We start from the raw sequence: 12236 nt of genomic DNA, 5'->3' as shown, positions 1-12236 counted from the left end.
CGGGGGGCCCGCTGGCTCCTTCCAGGGGCAAGGTTTCAGGCCGGACTCGCGGGAAACCGGCGTCCGTGAATTCACGGTGTCTGGATGCCGCCTTGGGTTGTCTTGGCCCAGGAAACCTCGCGACTTTGTGACCATAGAGGAGCCAGCGGCTCCCGGCAGAGATGAGCTCCCTCTACAGGAACTTGCTTGACGGCCGCCGGATGCAGACGAGGAGGAGGCTGCAGCCTGGAGGAAGGTCCCGAGGAGGGCCGAGCCTGGGAGCAGCTGGCCCGCATCCTCTGTCCCGTGTCCTAGCCGCAGCAAAGGCTTTCTGTCCGCTGCTTTTCCCGTCTCTGATGCCAGGCCCCCAGCTTCCATCTCTTCTCCGTCTAGTGAAAAGCAAAACAGAAACAGCAACAAAAACCAGGATGGCACCAGGCGTGGTGGCGCACACCTTTAATCCCAGCACTCGGGAGGCAGAGGCAGGCGGATGGCTGTGAGTTCGAGGCCAGCCTGGTCTACAAAGCGAGTCTGGGACAGCCAAGGCTACACAGACAAACCCTGTCTCAAAAAACAAAAACAAAAACTCAGGACAGAACTGAGGTTGGTGGTGCAGACCTGCAGGCCCAGCATTCAGGAGGCTGAGGCAGGAGGATCATGAAACAGAGGCCAGCCTGTGCTCCCTGACACCTGAAAAGAAAGGAGCCGGAGACTCAGAATTTGCGCTGCCACCTAAACCCCTGCAAGCTCCCAGGCTTCAGGGACCGATCTCAAGGACAGAATCAACTCCAGAGAGATAGGGTGTGGAGTCCTGTGCCCTCCCAGTCTCCCCTGTCTGTCCTCAGGCAGGCTTCCACCACCTGGGGGTGCAGCTTTTCTCCGTGTCAGCTTCCCTCCATGCTCAGCCTGCCCCTGCTGAACTGGACCCCAGTCGGCTCCCAGCACCCTCTTCCCTCCTTTCTGCAGCCCACCCCACCCGTCACGCCCACCAGAAGCCCCGCCCCGAAGCCCCGCCCCCAGCCTTCAGTTACTCCTCCCCCACCCCCACCTCTCCTGTGCCTTCTAGAACTCTTGGAAGTTTCCAACTGGAGGTTTCTATTAGCAGTTGGGCCTGGGGCTGGCTGCCATGACTGCTCCCTGAGTCAGGGTCCCTCTCAGGATGGCGGCCCAGGCTCGGACCCCTCGGTCACGGTCACGGTCAAGGATCTTGGGCTACACCTCGATGTTGCGCTTTCTGCGAAGCCTGGTGGGGAGTAAGGGCAGTTCTAAGAGCTCCAGCAGGCCCCTGACCAGGAGCCGGCCCAGCCCCTCAAAGGAGCAGGATGTTGTGTCCCCCAGGATGGGCCGCCACGGAAGTCATGGGAAGAGGGAGACGCGGCTGCGTGCCATGGTACCCAAGGTCCCCTCTGCAGCTCCCTCAAACCTGCCGCTGCACGATGCCTTTGGGCTGGGCACTGGGGACATGGGGTCCCAGACCCTCATCCCCAAGGATGTCCTGAAACTCAGGGCCCAGGGTGTCGAGGTAACATCAGTCCCTAAAGAGGTTCTGGGGCACCTGTCGGAGAAGAAAGAGAGGGAAGAACAAGCAGGGGAGGCCTCTGGAGCCTCAGATAGGTGAGAGGCTGGGGAGGGGGAAACTGGGCGGGGGAAACGGGAACTGGTGGGGGGGCGAGTGGTGGAGAGGGGCAGCGTGATTCAGATAGAGCAGGAGGCCCATGGATGGGGAAGGGCTGGGGTGATGGGTCCTAGGTAGTGAAAGTCATGATTGAGGAATCCAGTGCCAAGGGGGGGGGGTGAGGGCTCAGCAGGTAGGGGGTGTGAGGGGACGGGGTGGGGGGGAGGGCTAAGCAGATAAGGGGGTGTGAGGGGACCAAGGGGGCAGGGCTAAGCAGATAGGGGGGTGTGAGGGGAGGGGGGAGGACTAAGCAGATAGGGGGGTGTGAGGGGACCAAGGGGGGAGGGATCAGCAGATGGGGGGTGTGAGGGGATGGGGGGAGGGCTAAGCAGATGGGGGGTATGAGGGGATGGGGGAGGGCTAAGCAGATGGGGGTGTGAGGGGAGGGGGGAGGGCTCAGCAGATGGGGGTATGAGGGGAGGGGGGAGGACTAAGCAGATAGGGGGGTGTGAGGGGACCAAGGGGGGGGGGCTCAGCAGATGCGGGGTGTGAGGAGTGGCTGGAGGGTGTGTGGGTTGAGAACCAAAGATGAAAGAGAGAGCTGGGCCTGATGTGGTGGCGCACACCTTTAATCCCAGCACTCGGGAGGCAGAGGCAGGAGGATCACTGTGAGTTGGAGGCCAGCCTGGTCTACAAAAACGAGTCCAGGACAGCCGAGGCTACACAGAGAAACCCTGTCTCAAAAACCAGAGAGAGGGAGAGAGAGATGGGGGGTGGAGAGAGAGAGAGAGCGAGAGAGCGAGAGAGCGAGAGAGCACACACCTGTGGCTTGGGGTAGCCCACTGCCTAGCTTGACCTAGGCCCTGGGTCTAATCCCCAGCACAATAAAACCACAACAGTGAGGTGAGGGTGGCACACGCCTTTCTTTACTCTCTGCAGGTAGAGGCAGGTCGATCTCTGAGGTTGAGGCCAGCCTGGTCTTCAGAGCTAGTTTCTAGGACAGCCAGGGCTACCCAGGGAAACCCTTCCTTGAAAAACCAAATGACACAGCTGGGCAGTGGTGGCGCACGCCTTTAATCTCAGCACTCAGGAGGCAGAGGCAGGCGGATCTCTGTGAGTTCGAGGTCAGCCTGGTCTACAAAGTGAGTTCAGGACAGCCAAGGGTACACAGAGAAACCCTGTCTCGAAAAACAAAAAACAAACACACACACAAAAAAAAAAAAAAAAGAAAGAAAGAAAGAAAAAGAAAAAATAAAAACCAAATGACAACAAAACAGTAACAGATGACAAAGGCTCCAGCGTGCTGGAGAAGGCTGCTCTCGGCTTCTTTTAGAGGCCAGTCCTCCCACTCTCCACGGCTTTCTCTCACTGGTCTTCAAAGCCACTCCCGGTGCGAAAGGTGCCCAGCTCCCTTGCCCTACTTCCTCTATACCTCAGCAGTGGTAGGAAACCCCTTTGTTAGGGAACAGAGCAGGGGCCTGGGAGAGACCTGAGGCAGTCCAGCCTTGGACCCCTGAACGCACCACCTGACTGTGCTTTGGCATTAGGGGACGCTTTGCCCAGACCCTGGAGGCAGAGCAAGGATGCCTGCAGTGGGTTCCTGGACCATTGGCATTTACCCCTGGGGCCTTCGCCAAAGAGGAAGAGGAGGGGCACTCCCTAATTGAGATTGGTAAGTGTGCGGTGGGGGTGAGGAGGGGAGAGGGAGAACAGAAAATGGACACTTCTCCTGGAGGGCCTCTTGGGGTGGGGATCCCAGCAGGACATGAGACAGACTCTGAGGTTTGAACCCCACTTCCTCCACATCAAGTTGTATGGCAGTGGCCCCCACTTTCCTCATCTATAAAATGAAAGGCAAATAACATTGGTCTCTGAGGCACCTTGCAAGGATCAGGGAGGTGCTTTTTTTTTTTTCTCAAGGCCTACATGGGTTCTGGCACACAGTAGGCCTTCAGTAAAACAGGGCAGAGCCAGGTGCAGTGACGCAGTTCTAGTCCCAGCGCTTAGAGGCAGGCAGGAGGACTGCCACAAGTTTAAAGGTCAGCCCAACGTTGTAGTGACAAACTTCTCTCAACAAGGAAAGTAATAGCAACAACAAAACTAAGAACAGCAGCACACACCTGGAATCCCATGAGGTGGAGGCTGCACAGGTCAAGAGTTCAAGGCCAGCCTTAGCTACATAGCAGAGCTTGATGCTGGGGCTTTCATGACGTTCAGTCAACAACAACATAAACACGACAACAAAAATCACGAAGAAATACCAAGACCAGGGAATAGCAAGATGGGTCTGTAGGCAAAGGAGGCTGCTGCCAAGCTTGAGGACCCAAGCTGCGGTTCCCTGGACTCATGTGTTCACACGCCATGGTCTGTTTCTAACCGTCCCTCTGAGACTGGCGCCTACCCACCTGCTGCCAGCCTCAGTGGTCACTACTCCACAGGAGACCTCAGACTGACCTCTTGCAAGCCAGGATCCACCCCGTGGAACTATCTCCTTGGCTTGTACAAGCAGTTCCATAAGTCAGCTATGGCCAAGGTCAGTGGGGCTGGCCCCTCCTTCCCTCTCCCCACCCCCACTGTCTGGGGAAACTCTCCCTCTTGACCTTCTGGGAACTACCCCCGCTTGTTTCCTGGTTTGGGGAGGAAAGGACATGGGCCTATAGTCCTGACCCCTTTCACAGGCTCAGAGACCAGGTATGCCTCAGTTTCCTCTCAAGGACGGCTTGCCCCATGAGGAGAAAGGGGAGAGAGAGGAAGCTGAGGAAGAGGAGAGCTGCCTCAAAGCTGTGTGCCCCACGTGCCGCCGCCTTCCCGTCACCGCTGCAGAAGATGTTCAGATCCACCGACACAGTGGGTAAGTTGACACCACCACTGGAAAGGCGGCCAGCTTTGGCCAGTGGCTTAGGTGTGACACAGCTTTGACCACTAGGTGGCAGCAGAAGACCTACGATGGCAACTTTTAAATGGCTGCTCTGTTGACCTCCAGGCCTAGTGAGGACTGAGAGGGACCACTCAGTCACCCCCCCACCCCCCCACCCCCCACCTGAGGCTCCCACCAGAGAATCGGGGCTTCAAAGTGCTTTGGAGAGATGGCACCTCCAAGCCTGGTTTCTGCATTGCTTAGCAGTGCTATAGCGCTTGCCTCTTTAGGCCTGGAGAGCTGGAGAGGCCTCAGCAGTTGAGAGCACTTGTTGCTCTTACCAAGGACCCTGGTTCAGTTCCCAGCACTGTGTTAGGCTGCTCACAGGCCTGTGACTCCAGCTCCAGAGGCCCCAACACCTTCTTCTGCCTTCCATAGGCATCTATGCACAGATACATACATTAAAAAAACAACCCAGCACTCGGGAGGCAGAGGCAGGCAGACCACTGTGACTTCAAAGCCAGCCTGGTGTACAAAGTGAGTTCCAGGACAGCCACGGCTACACAGAAAAACCCTGTCTTTTTTTTTTTTTTCGGTTTTTCAAGACAGGATTTCTCCATGTAGCCTTGGCTGTCCTGGACTCACTTTGTAGACCAGGCTGGCCTCAAACTCATAGGATCCGCCTGCCTCTGCCTCTCAAGTGCTGGGATTAAAGGTGTGTGCCATCATGCCCAGCAGGAAAACCCTGTCTTGAAAAACCAAAAATAAATAAATAATAGTAAAAACAACAGTAGCATAATACTCCTAGCTGGGTGGTTGTGGCGCATGTCTTTTAATCCCAGCCCTCGGGAGGCAGAGGCAGGTGGATCACTGTGAGTTTGAGGCCAGCCTGGTCTACAAAGTGAGTCCAGGACAGCCAAGGCTACATAGAGAAACCCTGTCTTGAAAAACCAGAAAAAAATACTCGCCAAATATTGTTTATGTTTACATAGCCATTACTGGGGCCATTCTTTTAAAATGTGAATTGATGGGCTGGAGAGATGGCTCAGCGGCCAAGAGCACTGGCTGCTCTTTCAGAGGTTCTGAGTTCAATTCCCAGCAACCACTGGGATTTGAATTCAGTGTTGTAGCTCACAACCGTTGATACTGGGATCTGATGCCTTCTTCTGGCATGCAGGTGTACATGCAAAAGAGCACTCATATAAATAAATATTCTTAAAAACATTTTATTTTATGTAATGTGAGTGCTCTGTCTGCATGTGTGTCTGCATGCCAGAAGAGGGCACCAGAGGGTATAGATGGCTGTGAGCCACCCTGTGGTTGCTGGGAATTGAACTCAGAACCTCTGAAAGAGCAGTCAGTGCTCTTAACCTCTGAGTCATCTCTCTAGAACCTTAATAAATCTTTATAAAAAAAAAGGCAAATTGACATTTCTACAGTGGATGCCAGTATCACTGTCCAAGAGCAGAACTGAACACTGTAGGGTCAGGGTACTTACCAGACCACTCAACCACTAATGACAGAGCCGGGACCTCGTCTCCGGCAGTTGGTGAAGGTGTCTGGTGTGCTCTGTCCAGGAGTTGCCTCCCATCCCCACTGTAGGAAGAGCCCAGGGAAACAAAGTGTGGGAGAGGCCGTGGCTGGCTGGCTGCAGGTACCCAGACCACAGAGCTGAGAAGGAATGGGGCGCGGTTGAGACTTCCTGGGCCTTGCCTGCCCCACACTCTGGGAATACAGGGATCACAAACTCCATTTCTCCGGCACGCTTGGTCATGTCAGATGTGTGACTTTGTTTACTCGTACACCAGTCAGCTGAGCAGCCTAGTGTGACCACAGTGTCCTTCCCTTCAGACCCTGATCCCAAGCTTCAGTCGCTCCACCGTGCCTGTGGCCAGCAGTCAGGGTTTGGCCACTGGCTCCTTGTACTCAGGGTTAGGGTTTAAGCATCTCACAGAGTTTGGGGTCTGAGGGATTTATTATTTATGTCGTAGACATTATTGCCAAGTTGTCTGGCTAGTCTTGAACTTGCGATCCTCCTGCCTCAACCTCTTGAGCTGAAAGTCCTAGCATTTCATCCCGATCTTCCTGGGGACCAGCCTCCCCACCCTGCCGTTAGCATTTCAGGAAACCAGGTCCGTGGGTACTAGGGGCGACGTGCCAGGAGGAGAGACCAGATGTGTCCGCAGCCCACAGCCCATCTCTTTGCCTCAAAGGTTTCGTGGAGTCAGAGCTAAAGAAGATTCTGGCAGTGCAACGAGAGTCCCGCCTCTGGAAGGTGGGCAGCCCAGAGGGCCGGGAGCTGCTGACCCGGCCAGATATCACTCTAGAGGAGGCCGGCATGGTGGACGGCCAGGTATGCCTGGATGCCCATCTGACCCACTAACTCATCAAAGTGGGTGAGGGCCCCCATCTCACACCACCCTGGTTGTAGCCCCATTGCCTGGATTCTTATAGGGGAAGCTCTGAGAGGCTACCCTCTTTTTGGGAGTATAGTCAGGCACACACACACACACAGACAGACACACAGACACACACATACACTGACACATACACACAGACACACACAGATACACACAGACACAGTGACGTACACAGACACACACACAGTGACACACACACACAGACACACACAGAAACACACAGTGACACACACACATACACAGAGACACACACACAGACATACACACACAGACACACACAGTGACACACAGATACACACAGAGATACATGTACAGAGACGCACACAGGCACACACATACACAGAGATGGACACAGACAGACACACAGCACACACACAGACACACTGTTATTGTCTCTGTTTTGTTCTGACTGGTTCTCTTGTAGCCCAGGCTAGCCCCTCTATGTAGCAGGGACTGGCCTTGGGCCTCTGTTCCTCCTGCCTCTGCCTCCTCAGTGCTGGAATTACAGACCAGGAAGTTTGTCAAGGTGGGCTAGGCACCTGAGAGATACGTCTTCTTTTCTGCTCTCTCTCACTCACACCGAGGCCCACAGACACACACAGGCTCTGGGGAGCAACCACACATCATCTGTGCCAGTGCCGAGTCAGCTTCCGTCCTCTCATCTTCCTCTGTGACTCAGTGCACTGTCTGCCCTGCCGCTCTGTGGTTCACAAAAGGGAAGAGCCAGAGACCATCCTGCTGTGTCACCTCCACTCTGGAGGGCTGTACAGCAGGACTCTGCAGGCTCCACGGTGGGGACAATTGCTGACTTGGCCAGGAATTCATACCTGCCGGGCACTGAGGCTGTCCTAAGCCGGCCCACACACCAAGTCCCAGGAGCCTGACTCCCCCACATCCCTACCCACACAAGCTGGGATCTGTCCTCCTCTGGGGCCTCGTGAGCCTGCCTGCCCTTCCTGTCCTGGGCTCACAGTCCTGGGCTAGCACTGCCAACACCAGGAGACAGTGCATGTGGGGCACCAAGTCCCCTTTGTGGGTTAGAGCTACGGCCTCTGCACCTCCTGGGGTGGGTGTTTCAACTTCTCATCTCCCACCACACTTTCTCCTCCTCTGCCCTTAGGGACACTTCATAAGGAGGAGAGAGCTGGCCCCTCAGCTTTTGGGGAATATCAGGGATGGCGGGGGAGGGTGGTTCATTAACGCAGCTGAAGCTCTGTTCAGCTACCGGAAAGTATGGAGAGCCCCCAAGACAGAGGCCCAAGGGAAGGGAGGAACTGTGGGGGTCTCTAGCTTCCAAGGAACTGAGCAGTTATTTCTACACTACGGTTGTGAACCTGGGCCAGCTTTGGGGTGGTGGGAAAGGTTTGGAAAAGGTGGCCCAGGTGATGTGGGGGAGCGTGGATGGAAGGTTCTGGGATGCAGAGCAGGGACTCTTTTCTTTCACCTGTGTCTGCCTGCAGCATCTGCTCCTGGAAGAGATGGACGAGATGGGAAATTGGCCCCCTCCCGAGTGAGGCCCCGGGCCGGCAGGAACCCACCTTGCCCACACCCCTGGGACACACGCAAGGAGTCCCTGGGGCCCTGGGCTTTGGGATGAATAGCACCCTTTGCATGGGGGGTGGGCCTGCCCAGCACTGTCCCTTCCCATCAGACTCCCGCAGATGATATTAAAAACTTAGTTTGACATTAGCCTCCTGAGCTGTCTGTCACTGGACCTGGTGTGTCCCCCTCACTCCTGGAGTGAGCCGGGTTAACTTGTGCCCCCACCTAGCAGCTAGTGCCGAGGCCACTGTTGGGCTAACCCCGGGGGGGGGGTGCTGCCTGTCAGCGAAGAGGAGAGTCCCCAACTTCCCAGGCTATGCATGCTGTGCCTAGGATCCGGCAATTCTCCCTGCAGGAAGCTCCTGCCCAGCCAACTCCTGGACAAAGCCAGGAAAGGGGCCCTGAACTGTGGGGACCTGCTTCAGCAGGACTGGCAGGGAGGGCTGCTGGGGGGGGGTGTGTGCCTCACAGGCAGGGAGGGCTGGCAGGGGTGCTGCTGGGGGGTTGCCTCAGGCAAGGAGGGCTGGCAGGGAGGGCTGCTGGGGGGGGGTGCCTCACAGGCAAGGACGGCTGGCAGGGAGGGCTGCTGGGGGGGTGCCTCACAGGCAGGGAGGGCTGGCAAGGGGGGCTGCTGGGATGGCGGCAGGGGGCGGGGGAGAAAAGGGGGGCACGCAGCGCAGGCAAGGAGGGCTTCCCTGAAGTTGGCGTGTGTTCCAGTTTGTATCACTGTTGCTCTGATAAAACACTGGCCAAAGGCAAGCCAGGAACACAGGGTTCTTTTCACCTCACAGCTTGCAGTCCCTCACAGAGAGAAGCCAGGGCTCGAACCACAACACTTGTTCAGCTGCTTTTTTTTTTTAAAGATTTATTGTAAATCTTGTGTGTGCTCGCGTGTGCATGAGCGTGAACACATGTGTTGAGCATCCAGAAGAGGCTGTCAGAGTCCTGGAGCTGGGGTTACACTTGTAAGCAGGCCAGTGTGGTTGCTGGGAACCAAACGCCAGTCCTCTGTGAGCTGTTCAGCCCCTCAGCTACCTTTCCTGTGCAGCACAGGCTTCACCTGCCCAAGGATCGCACGGAAGTCAGTGGGCGGGGCCTCTGCCATCAATTAGCAATCTGTGAACGGTTTTACACAGAGACCCACAGGCCACTCTGACTGAGGTGGTTCTTCAGTTAACACTCTGATAGTTCAGGAGACCGTCTCCCCAGACCGGATGCTAACTCCCCCCTGGTCATGGCTGGGCATTTCAGGGAGCCTGGCAGGGGAGTTACAGGGGTGCCATGTGGCCTCTGGGGAGGCCCAGAGTGCTGGGGCCCAGCGCTGCCTAAGTCTGGGAGGTTAGGGGAACTTGGGTGTAGAGGGACCTTCTGCCTGGTACCCTGGGGCACAAGAGCTGCTGTGGGCCGAGAGGTCTCTGTCATCTCAGCGGGGTCTGTTCCTCTCCTGGGCCTGGACTTTGAGCCTCCCTGAAGGGGAAGGCAAACCAGAGAGAGCTCGTCTTGTGTCTCCCACACATCCCACCTTCAGCTGCTCAGAGAGCTGAAGGTCAATTTCAGCTGAGCTGGATTACCTCCAAGGCTGGGCTTCAGAAAGTAAGCCAGACTGGCCCTGGGCTCGCTCGGAGTTCTGGGATTACAGGTGAGTGCCACCTTGCCTGGTGTGGCCATGGCGGGGGTGGGGGGGGGGTGGGGGAACCAGAGTGGTCACAGGGACTTGATTAGGGGTGGTAAGACACTGCAGCAGTCACCATAGCCCAGCCTGGCCCACTGAAGGTGGGCTCCCCATCTGTCCCTCAGCCATCAATCTGTGAGGGAGGTGGGGCGGTGTTTGGAGACAGCTAGGGACACTTGGGGGCAGGAGGTTTCTCCGAGGCTTCCTGGCCCAGGCTTGTGGAGGCCTTGACTCAGAGTCTGGAGCTGGTGGCGGGCCAGCTGTGCTGACTCAGCCAGGAGGCTGCCTTGTGACCAGATGACTCACCTGTGCCCTAATTGTTCTGCAAATCACTTCCTTCAAGTGGGGGGCGCTGTGCTGCTGGGAAGGGTGAGGCTTTGGCAGGCTGCAGGGCTCTCAGCGACATATAGACCCCAGGGACAAAGGCCTGGTTCCGTATGTGACCCCTTCCTCCTCTGCCGAGTCTGTGGGCTAGCCTCATGGCTCCCTCAACTTCAGGATCCCTGGGAACCACAAAGACTGAGGGGCAGAGGCGTGGGTGCTGCCAGCGCCCGGGGTGCAGGAAGACGGAGTGCATGTGTGGTGTGTGTGTGTGTGTGTTGGCGCAGGCACAAGGCCTCTTCCCAGCCCTGAGGGGTCCAGGGCTGGCTTCTGAGGGAGGTGATGATGGCTGATGGTAGACATTCTGAGCGAGCATCTGCTGTGGAGCAGGGAGTCCCTGGCAGCGTGGGGCAGCCTGCTGACATCGCTCGGTCCAACCTGCAGACGAGGGGCGTCTCAAAAGCTTGTGCGAGAGCCAAGAAGGCTGTTAGGCAGCACAGCGCAGGCCCCACACCTGAAATGGAAATTCACCGGATTTGAAATCGATTCGCTAGGCCCAGCACACCAGGCAGGGGGCGTTGCTCAGTTTTCTCAGTTGGACCAATGTGGCTGGCCTTGGGTCAGGTCTGTAGCACTGGGCAGAAGATGTTGAGTCTGTCAGCCTAGGTTTCTCTTTCTCTCTGCTGGAATCCAAGTGTCTTTGCCTGTGCTTGCCCCTGTGTGTGTGTCTCACCACACCGCCTCATGTTGTGCTGTGGGGGTGGACGGTAATTAAAGCAACTCCAGGTCCGTTAACTCTAGAGAGGCCTTGGGTCAGGCCTCTTGGGAGCTAAGGGTCTGGTAGGTGGGCAGGACCTCCAGGTGAGCTGGTGCCCCGGGCTCTGCCAGCCACCTGCAGAACCTTCCCCTCTCCAGCTGAAGGGGGGGAGCGGGGAAGGAGGAGGGGAAGCTAGGACAACAATGGGGTGGGAAGCCACTCCCACTGTAACGATGCAGGTGACTGCACACCAGTCCCCTGACTGAATCCAGTGCTGTGTTTGTAGGCGTGAAATGGGAAAACCACAGGCTGCTCACCCAGGCACGTGAGGAGACAAAGGGAGCCTTCTGGCCCACAGGACGTCCCTAGAGAGGAGGTGGGTGGCCCTCAGTGTTAAGGAGCTTGCATACTCCTGCATACGGCCTGGGTTCTGTCCCAAGGACAACTGGTGATGGTGGGACACATTGGGAGGTGGAAGCCGGAGGGTCAGAAGTTCAAGGTTACCCTCGGACACACAGCAAGTTGAGGCCAGCCTGGGCTACCTGAGACCCTGACTCCAAAACGAACAAATAATGTTTGAAAATGAAAAAACAAGAGTGGCTGTGTATCCTAGCAGGATCCTCAGAACAAGTCATTAAGAAGGAGCCACAACCCACCCCACAGCACAAGGTCGTTTGGCTGGGCGTGCCTGAACACACCTGTACGCCCAGGAGTTGGAGGCCAGCCTGGGCGACCTGAGACCTTGTCTCTGCCTCACTCTGCGATAGGTTAGGTTGCCTCTGAAGGTGTTTACCAAAAGGGCTGCCCCTGGGCTGTACCCCCATGAAGTGATCTAGTACCTTGCAGGAGGAGGAACAGAAAGCCTGGGGCATGGAGTACCAGAAGGGTTGCTGGTGGGCACCGGCAGCCGGAGTGGTGGGCAGGGTGCAGGGCACACAGCAGCTACAAAGACGTGTACGCACCCATGCAGCTGCCGCCACCCAGCCGTGCAAACTTCTGCCCGTGGCTTCCGATGTCCAAGGCACAGATGTATGTAACCCATTAATAGATTGCAGGAGCTCCTGTCTGCCAGT

General features: G+C 56.7%; 1 protein-coding gene across 1 annotated transcript; it reads left to right on the top strand.

Moving 5' to 3' along the window:
- The first annotated feature begins 1138 nt into the window (after positions 1-1138).
- LOC127195872 (gametogenetin-binding protein 1-like) lies at positions 1139-8555 on the top strand. The gene is given in 7 exon segments (XM_051153495.1): positions 1139-1593; positions 3142-3266; positions 4033-4127; positions 4273-4368; positions 4370-4445; positions 6665-6804; positions 8332-8555. Coding segments are annotated over 7 exon segments (1041 nt in total). The 3' UTR covers positions 8386-8555.
- Positions 8556-12236: the final 3681 nt, after the last annotated feature.

Source organism: Acomys russatus, chromosome 11 (genome assembly GCF_903995435.1).
Source record: "Acomys russatus chromosome 11, mAcoRus1.1, whole genome shotgun sequence".
NCBI classification, from domain to species: domain Eukaryota; kingdom Metazoa; phylum Chordata; class Mammalia; order Rodentia; family Muridae; genus Acomys; species Acomys russatus.
Note: the sequence above shows the minus strand (reverse complement) of the source record. Positions and strands in the feature narration are given on the sequence as shown.